Below are 21,348 nucleotides of genomic sequence, written 5' to 3' on the forward strand. Positions count from 1 at the left end.
AGCTTTCATCCAACACTGAGACGACTCAATTGCCTCTGCACTGGAATGTATAATTGCTTTTTGACAGCAGCATTGGTAGAGTTTCTAGGCATCTCTTGACAGCCTCCCAAGAATGTTGACCATGTTTTTCATATCTTTGTTTTATGTGAAGTCCAGGCAATGACAGAATGACAGCAGTAGCTACTCTTTGCACAGGCACTCCCTAAACAATATCTGACTGGCTAGCAATCGCACCCAGGACAAGGCTGGGGCATGCAGGAAACTTCTGGCCATTTCAACTGAAATTTCACAAGATTGAACAAACCACTACAAAGCCTTTAAATTCAGCAAAAAAGCATCCCTGCTCCCAATGAAAGCTCTGATCTAAACTTAAATGCTGCAGGAGAAAAAGGGCTGGAGAGGTTTTACTTAAGAATGGAAGAGTTAATTCCCCTAAGTTTTTAACCTCCTTCCATATTGGTTCAAGCAAGGAAAGAGGTAATTGTAACCTTGTCTATTTATCACTTGCTCTTTCCACCCCAGTATTGCCCTGAGGAACATATCACTTACATTTATACTAACCCAGAAAGGGGAAGAAGGATGAAAGCAAAGAAGCCATGCCAGTGTAGTTTCATCATTTATATTATACAGATGATCATTGCTAAATAGGAAAACATTGTCTCCAGCATCTTGCAAGTTTCAGAGCCACATCCTGCCATCTGCTCAAGTTAAGGCAACCAACGTTCTGTCAATCACCTACCCACCCACGTCCCGAACCTCCAGGTACCCCCCTCGCTTTCTATGCTTCTAGCATTTTCCTATCTTTTATGGCAAGCTCGTCACTACTCATTTCTTCAACCCTGTATGCAATAAGATGGAAGCCATTTTGCCTTCAGTTATTGTGATAGGTTGTATATGGATAGCTTCATACATGCCCATCTGCATGTAATTCTTTGTGTGTATCCCCCAAATATACAAATATGTTGTATTGCGTAACTAATAGCTGCATCTTTGCCTGTGAATCATTAATCACACATTCTTTTTAATAAAAACCTGTTCCCTCTAAACTGTGGGTGGTGGTAAATGTTAAAAATAATGTTCTGCCATTTCTGCTCAATTTGCAGCCCTCTCAAAATGTTAACCACTCATACTGAGTCTTTGTTGCTAGTAAACAAACATCCCAACGCCCTCACTCATTTGGAAGGGGACTGAAGTCTAGTTTCATCCCTCCGGATCTGCTCCATTCCACAAATTCAGAGTCAAATTTCCTTTGCTATGAAAATCCGTGAGCACACTAGGTGGTGTTGCAGAAACATAACGACAAGGAAACCAGTCACCTATACTCTAGCAAACTGGCCTTCTTATAGAGTAGAGTAGCCCTTCTCTAGCAAACTGGCCTTTTTGCATTGTGTTGAAGGTCAGCTTAAAAAAGAAAGAAAGAAAGCACTAAGAAAACAAAGTAAGTTAAAATGCAGAAAGCCAATCCTCTCTAAAAATACAGGCTAAAAAGAGACTCAAAAGTACAGGATATTTTTCTTTGCAACTTCGTTGTCCATCATAAACTATGATCTATTGCAAACATCTTGGCTCCTCTCCTCCTCCTCCTCTGTCATCCAAAATGCAAAGGTAGGGGAGTGTGTGTGTGTGTGTGTGTGTGTGTGTGTGTGTCCATGCCTTTACATTATTGTTGGCTCCTGGAGACTACAGGGACAAGTCCCCACCTTTTTCTTAGCAAGATTTTCAGGATTTGCTTGTTCTTGCCTGATCACCCAGCTATCTCTGTGCCAAGGCAGGATTAGAACTCATACTCTCCCAGTTTCTAGCCTGGTCCTTTGAACCTCTGCACCATACTGGCTCATAATAGCTTTATTCAGGGTAGTTAAAATGTTACATAATAGTGAACAAGTTCTTGAAGCTTCCTGGGTTATTTTTCCCAGTTGATTTGAATAGCTCCCTTTTTGAGAGAAGTTTGAGAAGAGCTGGAAACAACAGAGCTGCAGTCCAATGTGTCTGGAGGTTACCCTATTAGGCAGCCTGTTCCCAACTCTTACTATTCAAATGCCTCCCAGCAGAACTCCATCATCTTCACTCTCGTCAGATATGCCTCAATAATATTATCTGCTCTACCCCTCAAGTCTTCAATCACTTTAACTCACATATAAGTTATTTTCAACCTCATGGAACCCCTGATCCCTCACTACATTTATTTTCAAAATTGGATAATTTTCCAAAACATGTACCTATGTCAAACTTATTTTTAGGCTGTGCAACAACCAAAAATGAAGAGCAGGGCATACCGATCTCTGACCTACCTAGTCTTCTCGGCACCGGGATCAGTTTTGTTCTCCATAAAATGCTCTTGGAAAGAATATGGGAGGCAGATGTATTTCTCAAGAGAGAAACCTCTTCCAAATGAAGACCGTATGGCTCGGAAGAATCATCTGTAGGAGAAAGCAGAAACTGATCCTTGACCACATCTAGCTATCATGTGCAACAGAGCGCACGATTTATGCCTCCTCCCTTGAGTCTCCTCCCTTCCCGCAGGAAGGAAATGGATGAAGCAACATAAGAAACTGAATTGTGGAAATCTGTATCAATTCTGCAGACAGGACTAGAAACATCATGATATACTGACATTTCATATTTTCACACATTAATGCCTAGGCACCTGTACCAGCTCACGGTACTAAGTTATATCATATGTCATTCTCATGTCTGTCCTTGGGAGCATACATTCATTTTGCTACTGGTAAATACGACAGAGCGTATATGGTGTACGTGAGGATTACAAGCATTTCTTTAAAATGTTGAACCTTCTTTTTCTCCTTCACGTCGTCCTCCTCCTTAAAGCATTATGTGTGGAAAGACTCACTGGAGTACTCTTGGTTTCCTCAGCTATGATTTAGAACAGAGGTTTTCAAACTTGGCAGCTTTAAGACTTGTGGACTTCAACTCCCAGAATTCTCCAGCCAACTATGCTTTAACCACAAGTCTTAAAGCTGCCACGTTTGAAGACCTCTGATTTAGAATATGGTGTTCAGACGTGGGAAAGGGGTTGAAAACTGACGGATGCATCATCTACCCTGAACCAGGGTCTTAATTTGAAAATGCTTTCCCTCTGCATTGATTTCCACAGTAGAGAGCAAGAGAGATCTAATGCGTCATGAAATCGTCATGCAGATGAAACAACTTTTTTGCTTTGTGTGTATAATGAAATCATGATGCATTTGATGTTATCATGGCTTGGACCAGACATCCACTGCCCTTTGGGTCAGAAATATGAAAACTTGATATTTAGCTTCAAACAACAAAGGGCTTGCAGCCTCACAACTGTTGTCAGCAGCAGGGTTTAGCCACAAAGTGCTACGGGGCTCTTTAGAAAGAGGTATCCACTAAACTTTGGGCTTTAACGCCGCCTTCGGTCTGACCTAAGTACACAAAATTATTTGCTACATCATCCTACCTGTCAATGACTACTTCAGCTTCAACCACAATAATACAAGAGCACACAATAGATACAAACTTAAGGTAAACCACTCCAAACTCGATTGCAGAAAATACATCCTCAGCAACAGAGTGGTCAATGCCTGAAATGCACTACCTGACTCTGTTGCTACATCCTCAACCCCTCATAACTTTAACCTTAGACTATCTACTGTTGACCTCACCCCATTCCTAAGAGTTCTGTAAGGAGCTTGCATAACGCACCAGGGTGCCTACCGTCCCTGTCCTAATGTTCCCATTTATTTGTATCCTTATACTATATTCATAATCATGTTTATACTTTTATCTGTTATCTTATACATGTTTGACAAATCAATCAATTTTTAAAAAATAAACCTTTCTCAAATAGGACTAAGGACAAGGTCTCCACACTTCTGTTCTCACATCAAAAGATCACTGTCACAAATGCGCACATAGAGCTATATACTACATGAAGATTTTACTCCTAAGACATTGTTATGGTTTTGCTGTCCAAGGGCCACTTCTTCACAGATTAAAAAGTGCATAAGTACCTACATGTTCCTTTTTCCTCTTCCCCAGCCAGCTTCTCTAATATTTGCACCATACAAAATTCTTCTCCCTGCCCCTATCAAGCAAGTAGGAAAGGCTGGCGCCTCACTGTCCCTTATCACAGCCTCCAGGCTAAGCAAAGTAAAAAAAAAAAAAAGAGGCGGCCAACCCACAATCTAATGGGAGGTGATCAGAAATTATCTAGAGGCAGAAGAGAACCTCCTCCAGAGCTCAACCTTTTGTACTGTTTGATCATAGGTTAGATAATGAATAATTGCTTGATTATTGGTGAATGACAACTTGCAATTTACAATTTAAAGGTAGGTATTGTTAAAAATGTCTAGAATGGCTTAGAGGACTAAACGTTCTACTTCATACAGTAAGGACAAAGACAGCTACAATCATCCTTTTGACATGTATTATTTCTACTTGAATTTGAAAATAGAACACCATACATTGGAAGAGAGCATAAAATTCTCCCTTTTCCCTTCCATTCACCCATGTCCAATTCTCAGATATTATCTGAACAAGTCCCTGCAGGTATTTTTGGCAAGGTTTTCCAGAAGTGATTTGCCATTTCCTGCTTCCTAAGGTTGAGAAAAAGTGACTGGCCCAAGGTCACCCAGCTGGATTTGTATCTAACAAAACTAGATCTTACACTCTAAACCTGATGCCTTAACTCAAATTTCTGCATACTATAATGAAAAATCTGTTTGCAATAATTTTCTAAAAGTCTATTGTCTCTGCATTATAATCTTACCTTTGCTTTCTTGCTATACCCTCAAGAGCATAATGGCCAGTCTGCGGTAGTGAGAGTATCCACACAGAAGGTATATACAATGCAGAGGTGGCTTTCAGCAGGTTCTGACCAGTACTGGAGAACCGGTAGTGGAAATTTTGAGTAGTTCAGAGAACCAGTAGTAAAAATTCTGACTGGCCTCGCCCTCATCTATTCTGTCTCTCAATTCCCAGCTGATTGGGAGGAAATGGGGATTTTACAGTATCCTTCCCCTGCCACACCCACCAAGTGATGCCAACCATGCCATGCCACACCCACCAAGCCACACCCACAGAACTGGTAGTAAAAAAATTTGAAACCCACCACTGGTACAATGACTAAATGCAAGGTCAAATGCTAGGTTTGCCCATCTTCCATTACAAGTCAGGAACAAGACACCTTTGAGGAATAATTGACTATGTAGGCAACTTATACCCACACATCTGCCAGACTGTGACTGGCTACATATATCATACCAAGCCACTGTATGTTTGACATAGCAGAATCTGTAAATCATGGCACTGTTTAGGAAAAGGAAGCTAATTGTAGTTTATGCAAAGCATGCCAAACAAATCTTATTACAGATAGTCTTCAACTTATAACAGTTTGTTTAATGATTGTTTAATGGCACTGAAAAATGTGATTTATGACCATTTTTCACAGTTATGACCTTTGCAGCCTGCCCATGATCATCTGATCAAAATTCAGATTTATTTATTTTATTTTATTTATTAAATTTTTATACCGCCCTTCTCCCGAAGGACTCAGGGCGGTTTACAGCCATAATAAAAACAACAGCAATTTACACATAAAACCATAATTAAAAAACTTATTATACAAATGGCCGAATTAAAACATTTAAAATAAAACCCCGAATTATAGAATGTTAAAACATTAAAACTAATTAAAATCCTATTAAAATCCTATGCCAGTCCTGCGCAAACAAACAAATAGGTCTTCAGCTCTCGGCGGAAAGTCCGAAGGTCCGGCAGTTGCCGAAGTCAGGGAAGTTCGTTCCAAAGGGTGGGAGCCCCCACAGAAGGCCCTCCCCTGGGGCCGCCAGCCGACATTGCTTGGCGGACGGCACCCTAAGGAGTCCCTCTCTGTGCGGCGTACAGGTCGGTGGGAGGTATTCGGTAACAGCAGGCGGTCCCGTAAGTACCCTGGCCCTAAGCCATGGGCGCTTTAAAGGTAGTCACCAACACCTTGAAGTGCACCGAAAGACCACAGGTAGCCAGTGCAGACTGCGCGGAGAGGTGTTACATGGGAGCAGCGTGTGGCTCCCACTATCACCGCAGCTGCATTCTGAACCAACTGGAGCCTCCGGGTACTCTTCAAGGGAGCCCCATGTAGAGAGCATTACAGTAGTCAAGCGAGAGGTAACCAGAGCATGGTGACCGTGCATAAGGCATCCCGGTCAAGGAAGGCGCAACTGGCGGACCAGGCGAACCTGGTAAAAAGCCCTCCTGGCGGCGGTCGTCAAATGATCTTGAAGACAACCGTCCATCAGGAGGGCGCCCAAGTTGCGCACCCTTTCCACTGGGGCCAATGATTCGCCCCAACAGTCAGCAGCGGCTGCAGCTGACTATGCCGGGTGCCGCATCCACAGCCACTCCGTCTTGGAGGATTGAGTTTGAGCCTGTTTCTCCCCATCAGACCCGTACAGCTTCCAAACACGGGACAGCACTTGATGGCCGTTGGGATGGCCTGGGGTGGAAAAGTACAGCTGCGTATCGTCAGCGTACAGTTGGTACCTCACCCCAAAGCCATTGATGATCTCACCCAGCGGCTTCATATAGATGTTGAATAGGAGAGGCGAGAGAATCGACCCCTGCGGCACCCCACATGTGAGGGGCCTCGCGGTCGATCTCTGCCCTCCTGCCAACACCGTCTGCGACCGGTCAGAGAGATAGGAGGAGAACCACCGGTAAATGGTGCCTCCCACTCCCAAACTCCCTAACCGGTGCAGCAGGATACCATGGTCGATGGTATCAAAAGCCGCTGAGAGATCTAATAGGACCAGGGCAGAGGAACAACCCCTGTCCCTGGCCTTCCAGAGATCATCCACCAACGCAACCAAAGCCGTCTCCATACTGTACCTGGGTCGGAAGCCAGACTGGAACGGGTCTAGACAGACAGATTCATCTAGGTATTGGGGTAATTGACGTGCCACCACACTCTCAACAACCTTCGCCACAAAGCGAAGATTGGAGACAGGACGATAATTTCCTAAAACAGCCGGGTCCAGGGAGGGCTTCTTGAGGAGGGGCCTCACCACCTGACTCCTTGCTATGTGACTACAGCCCTGCCCGAGCTGCTGGAGGTGCTTGCCGGGGTGCCTGCACCCTATGACCCCATTTCACAAAGAGGGATTCACAACCGGCTATCTGAAGTACAGTGGTCTCCCTCGGTTCTAGACTCTCTTTTATAACAACCGCCACCCCCCACCCCTACCTTGGGCCCTCGGTTGATGGAATGCTCGGAAACCCGGTAGGCACATTTCGACAAGGGGAGTTCCCCCTTCTGTGCCCAACCAGGTCTCCGTAATGCCCATAAGGTCTGCGGATCCCTCCTGCATAAGATCGCAAAGCAGGGGGGCTTTATTGACCACGGACCGTGCATTGCACAGCATCAACCGGAGGCCCAAGCTCTGAGGATCTTGGCCCCCCGGGGAACGGGAAAAGTCTGAGGGGCTGGGGCGTTTGATCGCTTTTAAACAGCGAGCACACGCCCCCAAAGATCGATATGGCCCCTCACTTCCGCCATATCTGCCTCTCCCACTAACCAAACAGATGGAACCACCCTCATCATCAGGAACATCACCCTCCCCCAGAACCTTCGGACCTATTAAAATCCCGCCACGAGCACGCACACTGACTGGCCCCTCCCTCGGCGGGTTACCCCCAGCACCCGCCCTTACCCTCCCTCCTCTTAAAAATTCCCTATCTAAAAATCCCCACAGGTTCTTTCTACGCGCATGCCACCTCTGTGGGTCCCAAGACCTGTCATTGAGGCCAGCCCTCGATAATGTAGGGGGCCATTCCTGCAAGGCGGGGGCACCTCGCAGGCGCAAGAGTTCAATTGAGGAATACCGCATAATAAAAATCGGCGAAACGATGGCTCCATCTCAAAATTGGCTAAAATGGTAATATAAAATTAGTTCTCATTTAAGGACGGGCATATAATAATACAAACAATGGACAATCATGATGGTATCTCCTGGTCAATATCCGGACCAAGATCTTAATTCGGTCCAATGAATATGAGCTCTTAAGTCCAGGATGGAATAGTATAAGAGAGTCCAAAGCCAAGTCCTAAAGAAAACCTGCTTGGCAACAGGTTCATATTTATGACTGTTGCTGCGTTGCAAGGTCATATGATCTCCTTTCACAACCTTTTGTCAAGCAAATACAACGGGGAAGCCAGATTCACTTAACAACCATGTTACTAATGTATCAACAGCAATGATTCACTTAACAACTGTGGCAAGAAAGGTCATAAAATGGGGGAAATTAACAAATGTTTCCCATTTGTGATAGAAGGTATTACATAGCATAATTATTTTACTATTTACAACACAGAAATGCTGGGCTCAATTGTGGTAAGTCGAGGACAACCTATAAGAGTAACTCTATCTATGGGAAAAAGGTTTTTTTTAAAAAATATCTACCTTTTCTAAAGAAACTCATGAGGTTTCAATTGTTTACTTCCTCAGAAACTAAGCTGTATTTTAGCAGAGATTTTGTACCATGAAAATTGTAGTTCAGAATTTTGTTTTGTGACAGCAGTCCCCATTATCCTTCCATGGCCACACTATCTGGGAAAATTTTAGAGGTTTTATACCAAAGCAGTATTAAGTATAAAAAATTGGAGGCAGAATGCTTTACGATTCAAATGATAACCTGGTCATGTTATTGAGGCTGACATCTTGAAAAATGTAGTTGAGACAAATAAATGTTCAACTCCATATAGGTAATAAACTATATATCCAGAAATGCTTTATATGGTCAACTCCTCTTGCTGAATATAGCTTTGTGGTTAAAGAGAAATTGAACTAGCCTGGGCAAAGAGGAAGAAGATCCTACTTTTTAGTCTATAGGGAAATGACTACCAGTTAATTTTTCATGCCTTGATGTCAAAACCAACAAAACCTGTAATGTTCAAATGCTGCTATAAATTGTCACAGAACAACTTAACTTAACAACTTAAAAGAGAGACATTTATTTGTAAGACTGTCTGCAATTGTGCTACCTGCAATACTCAGTGTTGTTCTTAATGAACATAAACATAATAAAGTTCAGAAATTAAATCTCATAGGCTGGAGAAACAAGATTCTGAGAAGTCAAATTTCGTATCACTACCTGACTCTGTAGTTTCTTCCCCAAACCCCCAAAACTTTAAGCTTAAACTGTCTACTGTTGACCTCACCCCATTCCTAAGAGGTCTGTAGGGGGAGTGCATAAGTGCACCCGCGTGCCTACTGTCCCTATCCTAATATTACTTTTTTACTTACTCTTTTCATGTATCCAAATTATGTTTATACTTTTACCTGTTATCTTATATATAATTGACAAATAAAATAAAAATAAATAAATAAATATTCAAGGTGAATTTATTTCATTACATAAAACATATAGCCACCCAGCTATTAAACTTTGTCACCCACACCTTCTTGCCAAAATTTACTCTTCCCTCCATACTGCACATGAACCACACACACTCCTGTAATTCTACAGAGTATGATAACTGCACAAATCATGTATACACACACACACACACAATGTACATTCTAGAAAAAAGAACAGAGAGAAGCTAATCAGATCCTATAGTACCATTTATACAGAATTTTAAACAGAAGAATAAACTAAAATAAACTAAAACAGAGCAAAAAAGAACAAAAGAAAAAAAAATGAAAGAGAGGCTAAAAATGCATTGAGGAAAAAAATAGCAGAAAAATAGAGAAGAAAGAAAAAAGAAGTGACTTTCAATCTTCTTTACAGCAGTTATAATTATAAATTGATCTCTCTTCCTAACATTACATCATGACTCTTTTTTCGATAATGCCTTCTATCTGGTCATCAAAACCACAAATCCTGATCCTATAGTATTCTTCTAGTAAAGAAAGTTACTTCTTGCAGCATGTCTAAAATGACCTAAAATCAGAAGAAAGTCACGTTTTACTAAAAACAAATTAATCACCACCACTAGCACTTTTTGAGAGCTGGAGATGTATGTATATATAGATATGTATGTATGCATGCATGCACCCATGTTTCCCCGAAAATAAGACCGGTCTTATTTTGTTTTGTGCCCCCAAATAAACACTAAGGCTTATTTTTGGGAAGTGTCTTTTTTCCCCATGTACAGGAGGCCCATTTCTGCTTGCTTGCAGTGAAGGAGGCTACGCAGCATGCTAGTGCTGCCGCTGCGAGGGGGGGGGGGGAGCTGCCCCACGCACCCCACACTGGCTTACCAGGGCCCCAGAAGCCAAGCCACCCACGCCTGCCTCGTCTCGTGGCCGCGGCCCCAGAACACAGCTCAGCCTCCTGCTCCATTGCCGCCGCCAGCAAGCAGCAGTAGTAGGCTGGTGGCCACATGGGCTCCTGCTGCACATGGCTGCCGGTGCTGCCGTCACAAGGCAGGTATTGGGGCATGGATGGCTTGGCTAGTGAGGTAAGCTGATGCAGCGCATGTGGGGCAGCTTTACACCCCCGCCTCACCTCATGGCCATGGCACCATGAGCAACCAAACGGAATGGGCGGGCGGCTAAACAGGTTCTTAAGTAGGGCTTATTTTGGGGGTAGGGATTATATTAGGTACAAGTGTAAAAACAGGCTAGGTCTTATTTTCTGGATATGTCTTATTTTTGGGAAACAGAGTATGTATGTATGTATGTATGTATGTATGTATGTATGTATGTATGTATACAATTATTTGTTGACCACCCACTCTGACAAGGACTCAGTAATAATCAATGCTCTATATCATCTGACTGTCCCCAGAAAAACCCTAGTATAATCTATTCCCTGTAGAACAACTCTTTCTTTAGAGGCATTACTTACTGCAAGTCTCCAGGTTTTCTAAAGAGCATGGTCTGCTACTAAGAAACTGCATTATCAGCTTCTCTCTTGGAATGGCAGAGATCCCCAGTTACTCCTCTAAAAAATTGCAGGGATTAGTCCAGATCTGAGTGGGTAAGACTCTCAGAGACTCAACAGAATTCATGCTGTATTTCCATCAAGATGAGGTTGCAGGACTATCATTTAGGAATCTCCAGGTAAAATATCTTAAACCAAGAAACTCCATGTCCAGAACTCTGTTAGCACTGTTTGATTTCCAGGCTGGGGACTGCTATTATTCTAAACTATAAGCAACTTCTTCTTTACTTTGTTATTTTGTTTAACTATGTTGATTGATTGTTTATGTGCCATCAAGTCAGTGTTGAGTCTTAGCGATCACATAAATAGATATTTTACAAAGATGATTTGTTCCTAACATGGTCCTTTAGGTCTTCCAACTGTTCACCCATCACTGCTGTAATTGAACACATCTATTTTTTTGCTAGTTATCCTGTTTTTCTCTTTCCTTGCACCTCTGTCTATATTATAATCTTCTCTAGGGAGCTAGGTGTCCAAGATATGATAATTTGAAGATGGTAATTTTTGCCTCAATGATCCATTTATTCATTCTCTTGGTTATTCATCGTATTCTCAGGAATCTTCTCATATATCAGAGTTCAAAAGTGTTAATATTCTTTCTATCCTGCTTCTTTTAAGTCCAACTTTTGCTTCCATAGAGCATCACAGGGAAAACCACTGCCTGCATGATTCTGAATTTAGCCATAGTACTTACAGTTTAAAAGCCCTTTTAATCCCTGACAAGACTTTGCCCCTTTCATCTGATTATTCAACACCCTTAATGGACTCTTAATAGAGGCATATTACTACAAAGGCTTGTGAAAAGTCCACTTAATTATTCCAAATAGATGCATTTCCCCACTAAAGATTAACTAGGACCTAGCATTGACATTCTTTCAGGATAACTGATTTCCTTCACTATTAAGGAAACTGTTCCTTGACTGCAACACTAAATCTACTTTGGCAACATATTTGGGACAATCCTTTGTCAATTTCCTCAAGAATTTCTACCTTTGTACTGTATTCTTCAGTTCAGGGAGAGGTTTCTTTCCTTGCTCAAAGAGTCAGTCTAAATTATAACTACTGAGATTTACGCCTGAATTTCTATTCCTTATAATTTGTTAAAGCTAGAAATAGGTGGTCTTTCATATCTAGAACAACTATCCTCTTGCATATAACACACACTCACTTTTCTGTCTAACCGGCCCCCTTGGGATCTATGCATTCAACAGGGTTAATTTGCTCAGCAGTAATGCAACATCAAAAAAGCCTCACTGACAGTTGTTTAGGCATACTATTTGGTATTATATTTATCCTCTATCTTTCTTCCAAGATGTACAAGATAAATTGACTTCCAAATGTGATCATTATACCACCTCTGCAAGGTTAGTTAGACAGAGACATGCCGACTACAACAAAGACTTGTATATAAAGCTTTTAGCCCTGTGGGTGATGTTTTGGTTAGAGAGAGTGGGCTTATTTAGTCACAGGATTTTGCCTTTTTTGTTTTCTTTATTATTTCTTTATTAGTAAATCACTCAGAGTTATTTTGGAGTCGGACAGGTTCTAAATCTCTGAAATATATTTTTTTTTAAATCACAATTTCTCTTATCATTGACCAATAGCGGGACTTAAAAGACTTGTTAATAAATTGCCAGGTAAGATTAAATACACTACTCACAGTGTGTGATTCAGGTTTTTTATCATCAGAATCCTGACAGCAAGAGACTTCATGTAACATCCCCAAAAATGTTGAAGGTAACACCCATTCTCAGGAAAACACACCCTGTTAGGCAGTAGAAAACTAGCATTTCCTCCAGAAATATTTCAAACATTGGAGGAGCTTACTCTTTTACATTACTATACTTAGATTCTTGTTTTGTTGTGTTATTCAATTGAAGGTCACAAAAATCTAACATTTTACTTTTTTCTTAGATTATATTATAGTTATAACTATAAATATGAGAACTGTGGGAAAAATAGGTCTATTTCTCTTCAAGAATAATTATTTGCTTTCTTTAATTTTTAAAATCAATTTTATTTAACATTTTGTATACATAAAAAAGGTACAGGTAGTTCTTGCTTAATTATGCTAATTTGGGCCAGAATTTCCATCAAAAAATGATATGGTTGTAAAAGGCAATATCACATGACTGTGTCATTTATCATTGGTAATTCTGGCATCAGGTTGCTTTCATTAAATGAGGACTATGAAGGTCCTTAAGCAAGACCCTCATGTGTCTGCAACTTGAGACTTCCTGCCAACCTCCCCACTGACTCTTTGGGAAATCTTCAGGGAAGGTCACAAATCATGATCACATGACTGTAGGACACTGCCACAGTTAGGCTAGAATCTAGGCTGGTTGCTGAATACCTGGATCACAATTGTGTGACTTCAAATGTGCTGTGATGACTGAAAATTCTAGGATCTGTCATAAATACCTTTTGTTCATATTTTTAAAGTGCCTGAAATTCTCAGCTATTCCTACTGAAAAGGTGTACAAGAATGATGCTAGTACCAAACTCCCAAAGGAAAATGAGAAAGAAAAGCAGCTTTCCAATATATTTTCCATGCATTCACAATTGTTCTACCTTTAAAAGTAATAAGATAAAGTTTTTATCTCTTGGCTTTAAATGACACACAGGATAAGACTCTGAAGGAACAAATGAATAATATCATAATAAGCTACAGCAAGCTCAGTGGGCATGATGGAAAGGCAGTCCAACAGCAATCTGTCACATCAGGAAAGAAAATTAAGATTGAAAGCATCTTTTCCCAAGTCCTAGAACCAGTATAAATGTTTAAAGGAAACCCTAGCTGATGAATACACTTGCTTTTTGTTTCATGTACATAAAGTTAATCATTCACAAACTAAAAGCAGCAAAAATGTAGCACATGAACATCATGAACATATGTATATTGAACCAAATACCCTTGATCAACAGTCTAATTGCTAAACAGTTGTTAGAGGCAGTTGTTGTTTGACAAAGTTGTTGTTTGACAAAGCAGGTAGCTCAAGCCCAGGAAAGTGAATGAAATCCAAAAACGTTTAATGAAGAACAAAAACTGAGCTCTGAAACTTAAATCATATTGTTAAAATGTGAGCCAGTTTTATGCATTTAATTTAAATCCCATAAATTTCAGTTGGCCTTGAATTAGAGGCAGCAGTAAGGAAATTAAATACTGAGAATGACAAGAATCACGTCATACTTAGACATGGATTATTGAATAAACTACAATTGGTTGTTTCTACACAAGCCATATTTTATGCCATATTATTTGGATCTGACAATGCATGATATTAAAATGGCTCAAATTTCCTCTTCTACTCAATTATACAATTCTTATACAATGGTTAAGATGCCCTAATGGGCTTTGCTGTCCATCAAGTCACCTTAGGCAGATCAAGCTTTATCTAGGATTTAAACCTTCATTGCAAGTTTAGATGGGGTTTCTATTAACTTCACTGGCTTGTCTAATGTGGCCTCTACCTACAAGAAAAGTAGGGTTTGCATCTTGACAACAGACCTAAGGGGGAGGGGAAATCCCTTGACCCATTACATAGTTTTAACAACAGATATGATTGGATTAACAAATAAAACAAACAAAATGTTAAAAAGTTATGATATTTATGAAGTTATTTACCAAGCACATCTAAATTATATTAAAGTAATTAAAATATCTTTACAACCCCCAAGGCATGTCACAACTTTTGAGCACCCCTAATATTTTGAAATTAAAAGTGGAAAAATTTGACACGCTCTACATCAAGATGTATTGGATAAGACACAACTGGTTGGGCTCACCACCACTAACCACTACTAAGTATCACTGTTGGCTTACAAAGCACAGGGATTGGGTTTATATAACTCGCTAAACTAAAAGTGTAAGCCATTTTGCTACAGTTTAGCACAGTCAAAAATACAGTCCACAAACATGACAGAAACTGAAACACAAAAGCCAGTGTAGTGATTAAGGTGCAGGCCTATAAACCAGAAAATGGTGAGTTCTAGTCCCACTTTAGGCACGAAAGCTAGCTGGGTGAATTTGAGCCATTCACTCTCTGGTAGCCCCACCCCCCACCCCACAGGATTGTTGTTGTTATTTTGTTGCAGGAAAAACAGGGGGAGGAAAGAGTATTTGTATGTTCACCACCTTAAGTTGTGTATGAAAATAGGGATGATAAAAATCTAAAAAAGAGGGTCCCCAGGCCTTTTTAAACAGCTGAGTAGACATAGTTGAGATGGAGTATCAGCAGAAGAATATAGATTCCTTCTTGCCAATCCTTTAATGGCAACTGAACAAAGACATCGTGAATGTGTTATCTTAGAACTCCTTCATCAGGTTCCAAGGGATACAGCTGGAAATCTTTGACCTGGGAGGAAATGAAGTTTTGTGGGTGCTCCAACACTGGAGGTTTTTAAGAAGAGATTGGACAACCATTTGTCATGGCTTAAGATACCTGGGAAGTGCCAAAGATATTCTCTTGAAGCCACTTTGCTAGTTTATTGCTCCATGGACTAGACAGACTTCTAATTCTCCCCACTTTGTCCTTTCCCATCCAAAAGCATTCCTGCTATAAGCACCTGTAGGAAGTGGGCATTAGCTCATTGAGCTCACATTCACATTGCCCAAGGAAGAATTATTTTGTCCTCCTGGCATTATCTTTTTTCTAAGCCATGAGACAATTGACAAGTTATTCTAAGCTTACTGCTAGTAATTATGTTCTCCTTTGTCCAAATGGATCCTGGCCACAAATTGAAAGCATGCAAATGCAACTAGATAAATAGGTACCACTTTGGTGGGAAGGCAACAGCATTCCATGTGCCCTGGCATATAGTCATGCTGGTCACATGCCCACAGAAATCTCTTTGGACAATACTGGCTCCATCAGTGAAGAAATGGAGATAAGCACTGCCCCATAGAGTTGGAAATGACTGGACAGGGGGAAAACTTTATCTTTATCTTTTGAAGCAATACATCACAGGCTGAACAGAAATTATGAGCACAGTTTGTACTACATAGATTATCAACCTAGGCAGGTTGTACAATGGAGAGTTTCCACTCTCTGAGAATCTGGCTATTCTCTAATGAGTCTTCTCAAAGTGCCCCTAAGCCAAATGATGTGATTTGAACTGAAATATATTTGCAGTGGGAATGGATCCTGATTAGAAGTGTACTAAATTGAACTATGAGCTTCAGTCATATTTAGCTGTCACGGAATATTTTTGCAGATCTCTTTATAATTTTGCACCATCCTATTCAAACACTATAACAAGGACCTTAATGCAAATTTATTCCTATTCAATAAGGTCAGGGATCAAATTCATGTGATAAATAAGCATTAATCCTCCTTTGAAAAAGATCTGCTTCTTGAACCAGCTAAGGTTGAAATTTATTTTTGTTTCTATCTGCAGTAAAGACCTTGAAAAAGTGAAAAAAAAATACATTTTCTAAACATGAGACCCCTGCGTTTTCCAAACAATACCAAAATGTTCCATAAAAGCTGTACTTTCACAACATATAGCAAAATCAATCTTTTTATTCTGAATAGAAAGAGGAAATCAAAGGCATACATTTTGTTCTCCCTCCACAGTAAGCTGTACTTACTGAAATTTCCTCTTCTTCAAAAATCCTATCTGTTTTCTTTTTCTTTTTTTGTATGTACCCTTCTACAAAGCAAATAAGTATTCCATTATGAATACATAAAGAATGGCCAGGTGAAACAATGGAAAGGTGATCAAACGATGACCAGGAGAAACAATGGAATGAGGTCTTCCAGTAGGATCACTGTGAGCGCTCTATAGGTACATGTCTTCATTGTAAACATTGTGTACCAGTGAACTAAGGTACCTGTATAGTCAAAAATGGCACAATCTATGGATAAATTCCAAGGGTTGAACAATAGGAAAAAAAGGTTCTGAAGGGAGAAGATGCAGCAAAGCTCAGGGAAGACTGAGGATGCCCAAAAGAATATGGGATGCTAGCTGGCTGAGGTAAGAATAAAATCAATAAAAGCCAAATTGATACATTTAGCCAGTGTTCTATCAATTAAATAATATAGTTCATTCTCTTGTATCACTCTTTATAACGATGGTTAATTAGTTTCTAGTAAAAAAAAGTGAAGGGAAGAAGCAATTATCATTTATAGCTACTCTCTATTCACCCCAACTCACTTCACAGGGTTGTTGTTGTAGGGAAAATAAGAGGAAGAAAGATTATTAGATATGTTTGCTACCTTGAGTTATTTGAAAAAGTAATAAAAAGGGGAAATATAAATAAATAAAATAGTGTCTCGACCTGAAGGTATTTTTAAAGACATATAAAGTCTTTGTGGATAGAATGGCTTAAGGGTACAAGCACAGCCTATTTGAAGGATACCTGTGGTTCCACCAATATCTTAGTGAATCCTTAAGTGTGTGTTTGGGGGGGGGTTCCCTTTGCAAAGGGAAAGTTGGTTTGGCCCCTGAAACACATGCCTCTTTCACAGTTGTCTGGTATCTGAACCAAAAGAAATCTAGAGGAACAGGAATGGGTGCAACCATCATTCTAATTCATAGACCAGAACCAATTTCACCTTGGTGAAAGGATTACTGTAGAAAAAAAATAATTACCCAAGCTGTGGTCTCACTTACATAAAATATTTATTTACATTAGCTTGGAAGCTGATCCTGAACATTTGGCTGAAAGGGTAACAACCCATTCGGGTGCTATAGTCACATCTATAACCCCCTGGATCATGGAAATAAAGACCCTATTCAAGAAGGTGTTTTCTGAGTTGAGCAAAACAACAGCGTTTTTATGAAACCTTCCGTAATGACTGAAGTAGTCAAAGAGAAGCAGATGACAGTGCGAGAGGAACCCTTGAACCAGCCCACAAAACACAGTAAGGTAAGACAGAAGCCAGTGGTGAAATCCAAATTTTTTTACTACTGGTTCTGTGGGCGTGGCTTGGTGGACATGGCAGGGGAAGGATACTGCAAAATCCCCATCCCCACCCCACTCTTGGACCATCCAGAGGTGATATTTGCCGGTTCTCAAAATTTCCGCTACCGGTTCTCCAAAACCTGCCAGAACCTGCTGGATTTCACCCCTGGCAGAAGCACATTATAGGTTTCAACTGGCTTTGCTTCATTATCTCTGCCTGCCATTTCAGAACCACAAACAGTGGACAGGATTTCAGAGGGAAAAGGACAAACAAGACAATGCAATGCTGAACACAAACTTCATTATCCACAAACTTAGATGGGGGTCCACAATCCTTGAAGCATAGCCCAAGAAAACCAGCTAAGCTGAACCATTTAACAGCTTTTATTTCTCTAGACAGTGTAGTCAACAAATATCAAACCAGATCCTTAGCAAGCTCAGTGTGTACAAATCTTTTATAGAGAAACTGCATTCTGCCCTAGACTGTGAAGGGGCAATGTGAAATAATTTCCATGCAGTTGCCAAAAAATTATGTGGATATGTTCAAGGAGTTATCTGTCTGACTGAAAGGGGTCTTCACCATTTAAAAAAGTATTCTGTTCCTAAATGTATGCATAACTTTCATATCATTTCAGTTGTTTTCTACACCTGACTCTACTATGTGTTCTAAAGGCTTCCTTGGCTCTTCCCTTCCCAGCATTGCTCTATTCCAAATTCTCATCAAGCACATTGCTCTCCCAACCCTGCCCCATCCCACCCAGTCCCAGTGCAAAACACAAGTCACTTCACATGCTTGCAAGTCACACCAAAGTCGGGAAGTCAACACCACCAAGACTGTCCAGTTAAAAGAGCTGTAGAGATGTTTAACTTCCTGTGATATAATCTACACTGTAACTTTCTTTCTTCCTTTCTTGCTTCTCTCAGATAGGGAAACAATGCAAAATATATTCTTGCCTTTAGCAGTGACGCTCTCTGAAAACATTTCACCTCTTCAAAAACAAATGAACTCTCATTTGTCTCCAGCTGGTGAGCTTTGCTGGGTTTACGTAAATTATCAAACAAAGAATGCTTTTCCCCAGTATATCGTGACTTTTACTTCACAGCAACAAAACCTCTGTGTGTGTCAGGAAAAGGCAGCAGTGGAAGAAATCCACTAGTAATCTCTCAATATTAAGGCATATACATTTGTTCCAACAACATTCCAGAAATTCAATTTCCACATTTACGCTTACATAAACTGCTACCAGAGTTTAAGTATCAACTTCTCCAGAGTTCAGCTGTATTTCCGAGCTTTATTAGAAAGCACCATTTCTCAACTTTTCTTTCAGAGGGTAAAAGAAATGGGAAGTGGGGCAAACTATTTTAATTTTGTACAAAGCTCTACATATTGATACTTGGATATATGTCAATATTAATACCTCCCAAAACAGCCAGGTATGGAAAACCTAATCAAATAATCTCTCAGTCTGAAGGAAACCAGTGTCCAGTCAGTGATCAATTTGGGCTGCATTATCTACTTGGTTAGGCTTCTTCTACCTACACTATTTCTCTCTCCTTTTGCCTATCTATCTTGGCATTATCTCTTCAGGTCTTAAAACATCTTCCATAATTTTGGGGGGAAACATTTTCTCTCTCTCTCAAATACCCACACCAAAGTTCTCTTGCGAAATGAAGAACAAGCTGTTGCAAGCCAGCACACAAATTCTAGGGACCCTGGACTTATGCCTCACGGTATGTCCCACTCAAAAATTGCTCCAAAGCCAAGCGGTATAACCCAAAAGTTGAGCTTAGAGAGATTCGGTTTCAACTTCCTTGCATCCCCAAGACTCTTAGAAACTGAGTAACTGTTTGGTGGCATATCCTTTTGCGGCTCGCAGCTTGTGAAATAAGAAGCCCCTTAACCCTTTAAAGTGAAACCACTAAACTCTTCGCCGGCGTTGCGGCAAAAGATGGACAGAGCTGGCTTGTGAAACTTTGGCTCCCCTATACTTCACCCACTTTCTTTTTTTAGGGGCGCCAGAGACGTACCTCCTTACTAAAAGTCAAGGGTCCACGGCCGTTCCGTCCTCCTCAAAAGTGGAGCGCAGGTCGCCGGCAAGAGAGACAGGAAGAAAAAAAAAACCCAAACTGGACCAGGGGTTGGTTGCCACGGGAGGAAAAAGGGGCAGGGCGGTCGGAGACGCGGACACCCCACCCCGCGCCTTGCAGGTTGTCTTTCCTTTTGACAGGCAGCGAAGAAAGGAAGCCGGTGCGCCGCAGCCCCGCCCCTCGATTCCCTCGGGGGGACTCTTTCCGATTGGGCGCCCATCTTCGCCTTCCCGCCTCGACGCCACCGCCCTTCCAGACGACGCTTCACGCCCCTCGAAGGAAGCCGGGCAGCGCAGCGCAGCTATACGTTAGTTTCGGGGAAGAGTCGTTCTTCCTATCTCCGGGGTCGTCGCAGAGGCAGAGGGGTTTGCAGCCCTTTCCCCGCGCGCCTCTCCGAGGGTCCGTCCTGTCGTTCCCTCTTAAGGGCGAAGTGGCGCAAGGGGGTCTCTCGTGACATCACGGCTGACACGCCCGGGCTCCTTCTGTCGACCTCCTTTGGAGAGGGACTGCCGCGCTTTTGCCCTGGTCCGTCAGACGCCTTTTAGTCCTCTGTGTGTGTGTGTGTGTGTGTGTGTGTGTGTTTTTAAGAGAGAGACGCATCTAAAAACTCTTACCTTTAGGCCAAAGTGCATGAAGCAGAATGAAATCCCCAAGTTTTCTCAAGGAATGCAGACAAAGTCCAAACTTACCTATTCTTTCAATCCCGTTTATTCGACTAACGTTTCCAAGGACAGCAATTTTCAACCTTTGCCCTTCAGGGTAACAACACCCCCTCCTCAACGACTCTCTAAAAGGATGCAAATGACCAGCAGCCTGCAAGGAGTATATAAACCCTTCTATTCCCCACCATCCAGTCAGAGCAGAAGAAGCTTCTTGGATGAGAAGCAAAAAGGTCTTCAAAGAAAAACCAGAAAGTCCAGTTGCTTCTTGAAAATTAAGAGGGCCTCCCCTTCCTCCTTTTTCCTGCTTTGACTGCCACCCCTGTCAAGCCAAGCAGAGAAGAGTGGTTTTGAAGCGGCAGGGGCTGGCTTCTTTACTGCCAATGAGCAGCAGCAGGTCCTTGCCACCCAAGGGCCAAGGACTCCTATTTTAGTGGGGACAGCATCCTTGTTCTGAAGTCAGAATAGAAGTCCAAATTGCGGTCCCCCTGCTTTGAGCTGTCCTACTTTGTGCAATCTCCTGTCCTGGATGACAACACTTTAGTGCTGCCTGGTGCACCAAACAATCCCTTATATAGACTATTTTTTTTAGCATGCTAAGCACTCACTGAACAGGTTCCCCCTGGATAATTTTTCAAGCATATTGACATGCTGTCCTAGCTTTTGTCCTTGTGGATCAAGACATTTTTGTTTGTTCCCGTGAATGGGTTTCTGTGTGTATGAATATTTTGAAAGTGCTGATTAGCTGATGAATAGTCAATATTT

At 41.4% G+C, this 21,348-nt stretch overlaps 1 protein-coding gene across 7 annotated transcripts in view; it reads right to left on the reverse strand.

Annotated features, from left to right (window-relative positions):
- Nucleotides 1-20,060, reverse strand: part of SLC43A3 (solute carrier family 43 member 3) — a 44,976-nt gene extending 24,916 nt beyond the window's left edge. For 2 of the 7 annotated variants that reach the window (XM_058196609.1, XM_058196604.1), the window contains exon 1: nt 19,865-20,060. Coding sequence is in view for 5 of the 7 variants with exons in the window: in XM_058196555.1 (XP_058052538.1) it covers nt 2,277-2,420; nt 4,000-4,048 (193 nt within the window). In the remaining 2 variants the exon portion in view is untranslated. Of the gene's footprint in view, nt 1-2,276; nt 2,463-3,999; nt 4,091-19,864 lie in introns of those variants that run through there. The other 5 variants (XM_058196574.1, XM_058196564.1, XM_058196555.1 and 2 more) reach the window with 5 other exon arrangements.
- Between the last annotated feature and the right edge of the window lie 1,288 nt (nt 20,061-21,348).

Source organism: Ahaetulla prasina, chromosome 1 (genome assembly GCF_028640845.1).
Source record: "Ahaetulla prasina isolate Xishuangbanna chromosome 1, ASM2864084v1, whole genome shotgun sequence".
NCBI lineage: Eukaryota > Metazoa > Chordata > Lepidosauria > Squamata > Colubridae > Ahaetulla > Ahaetulla prasina.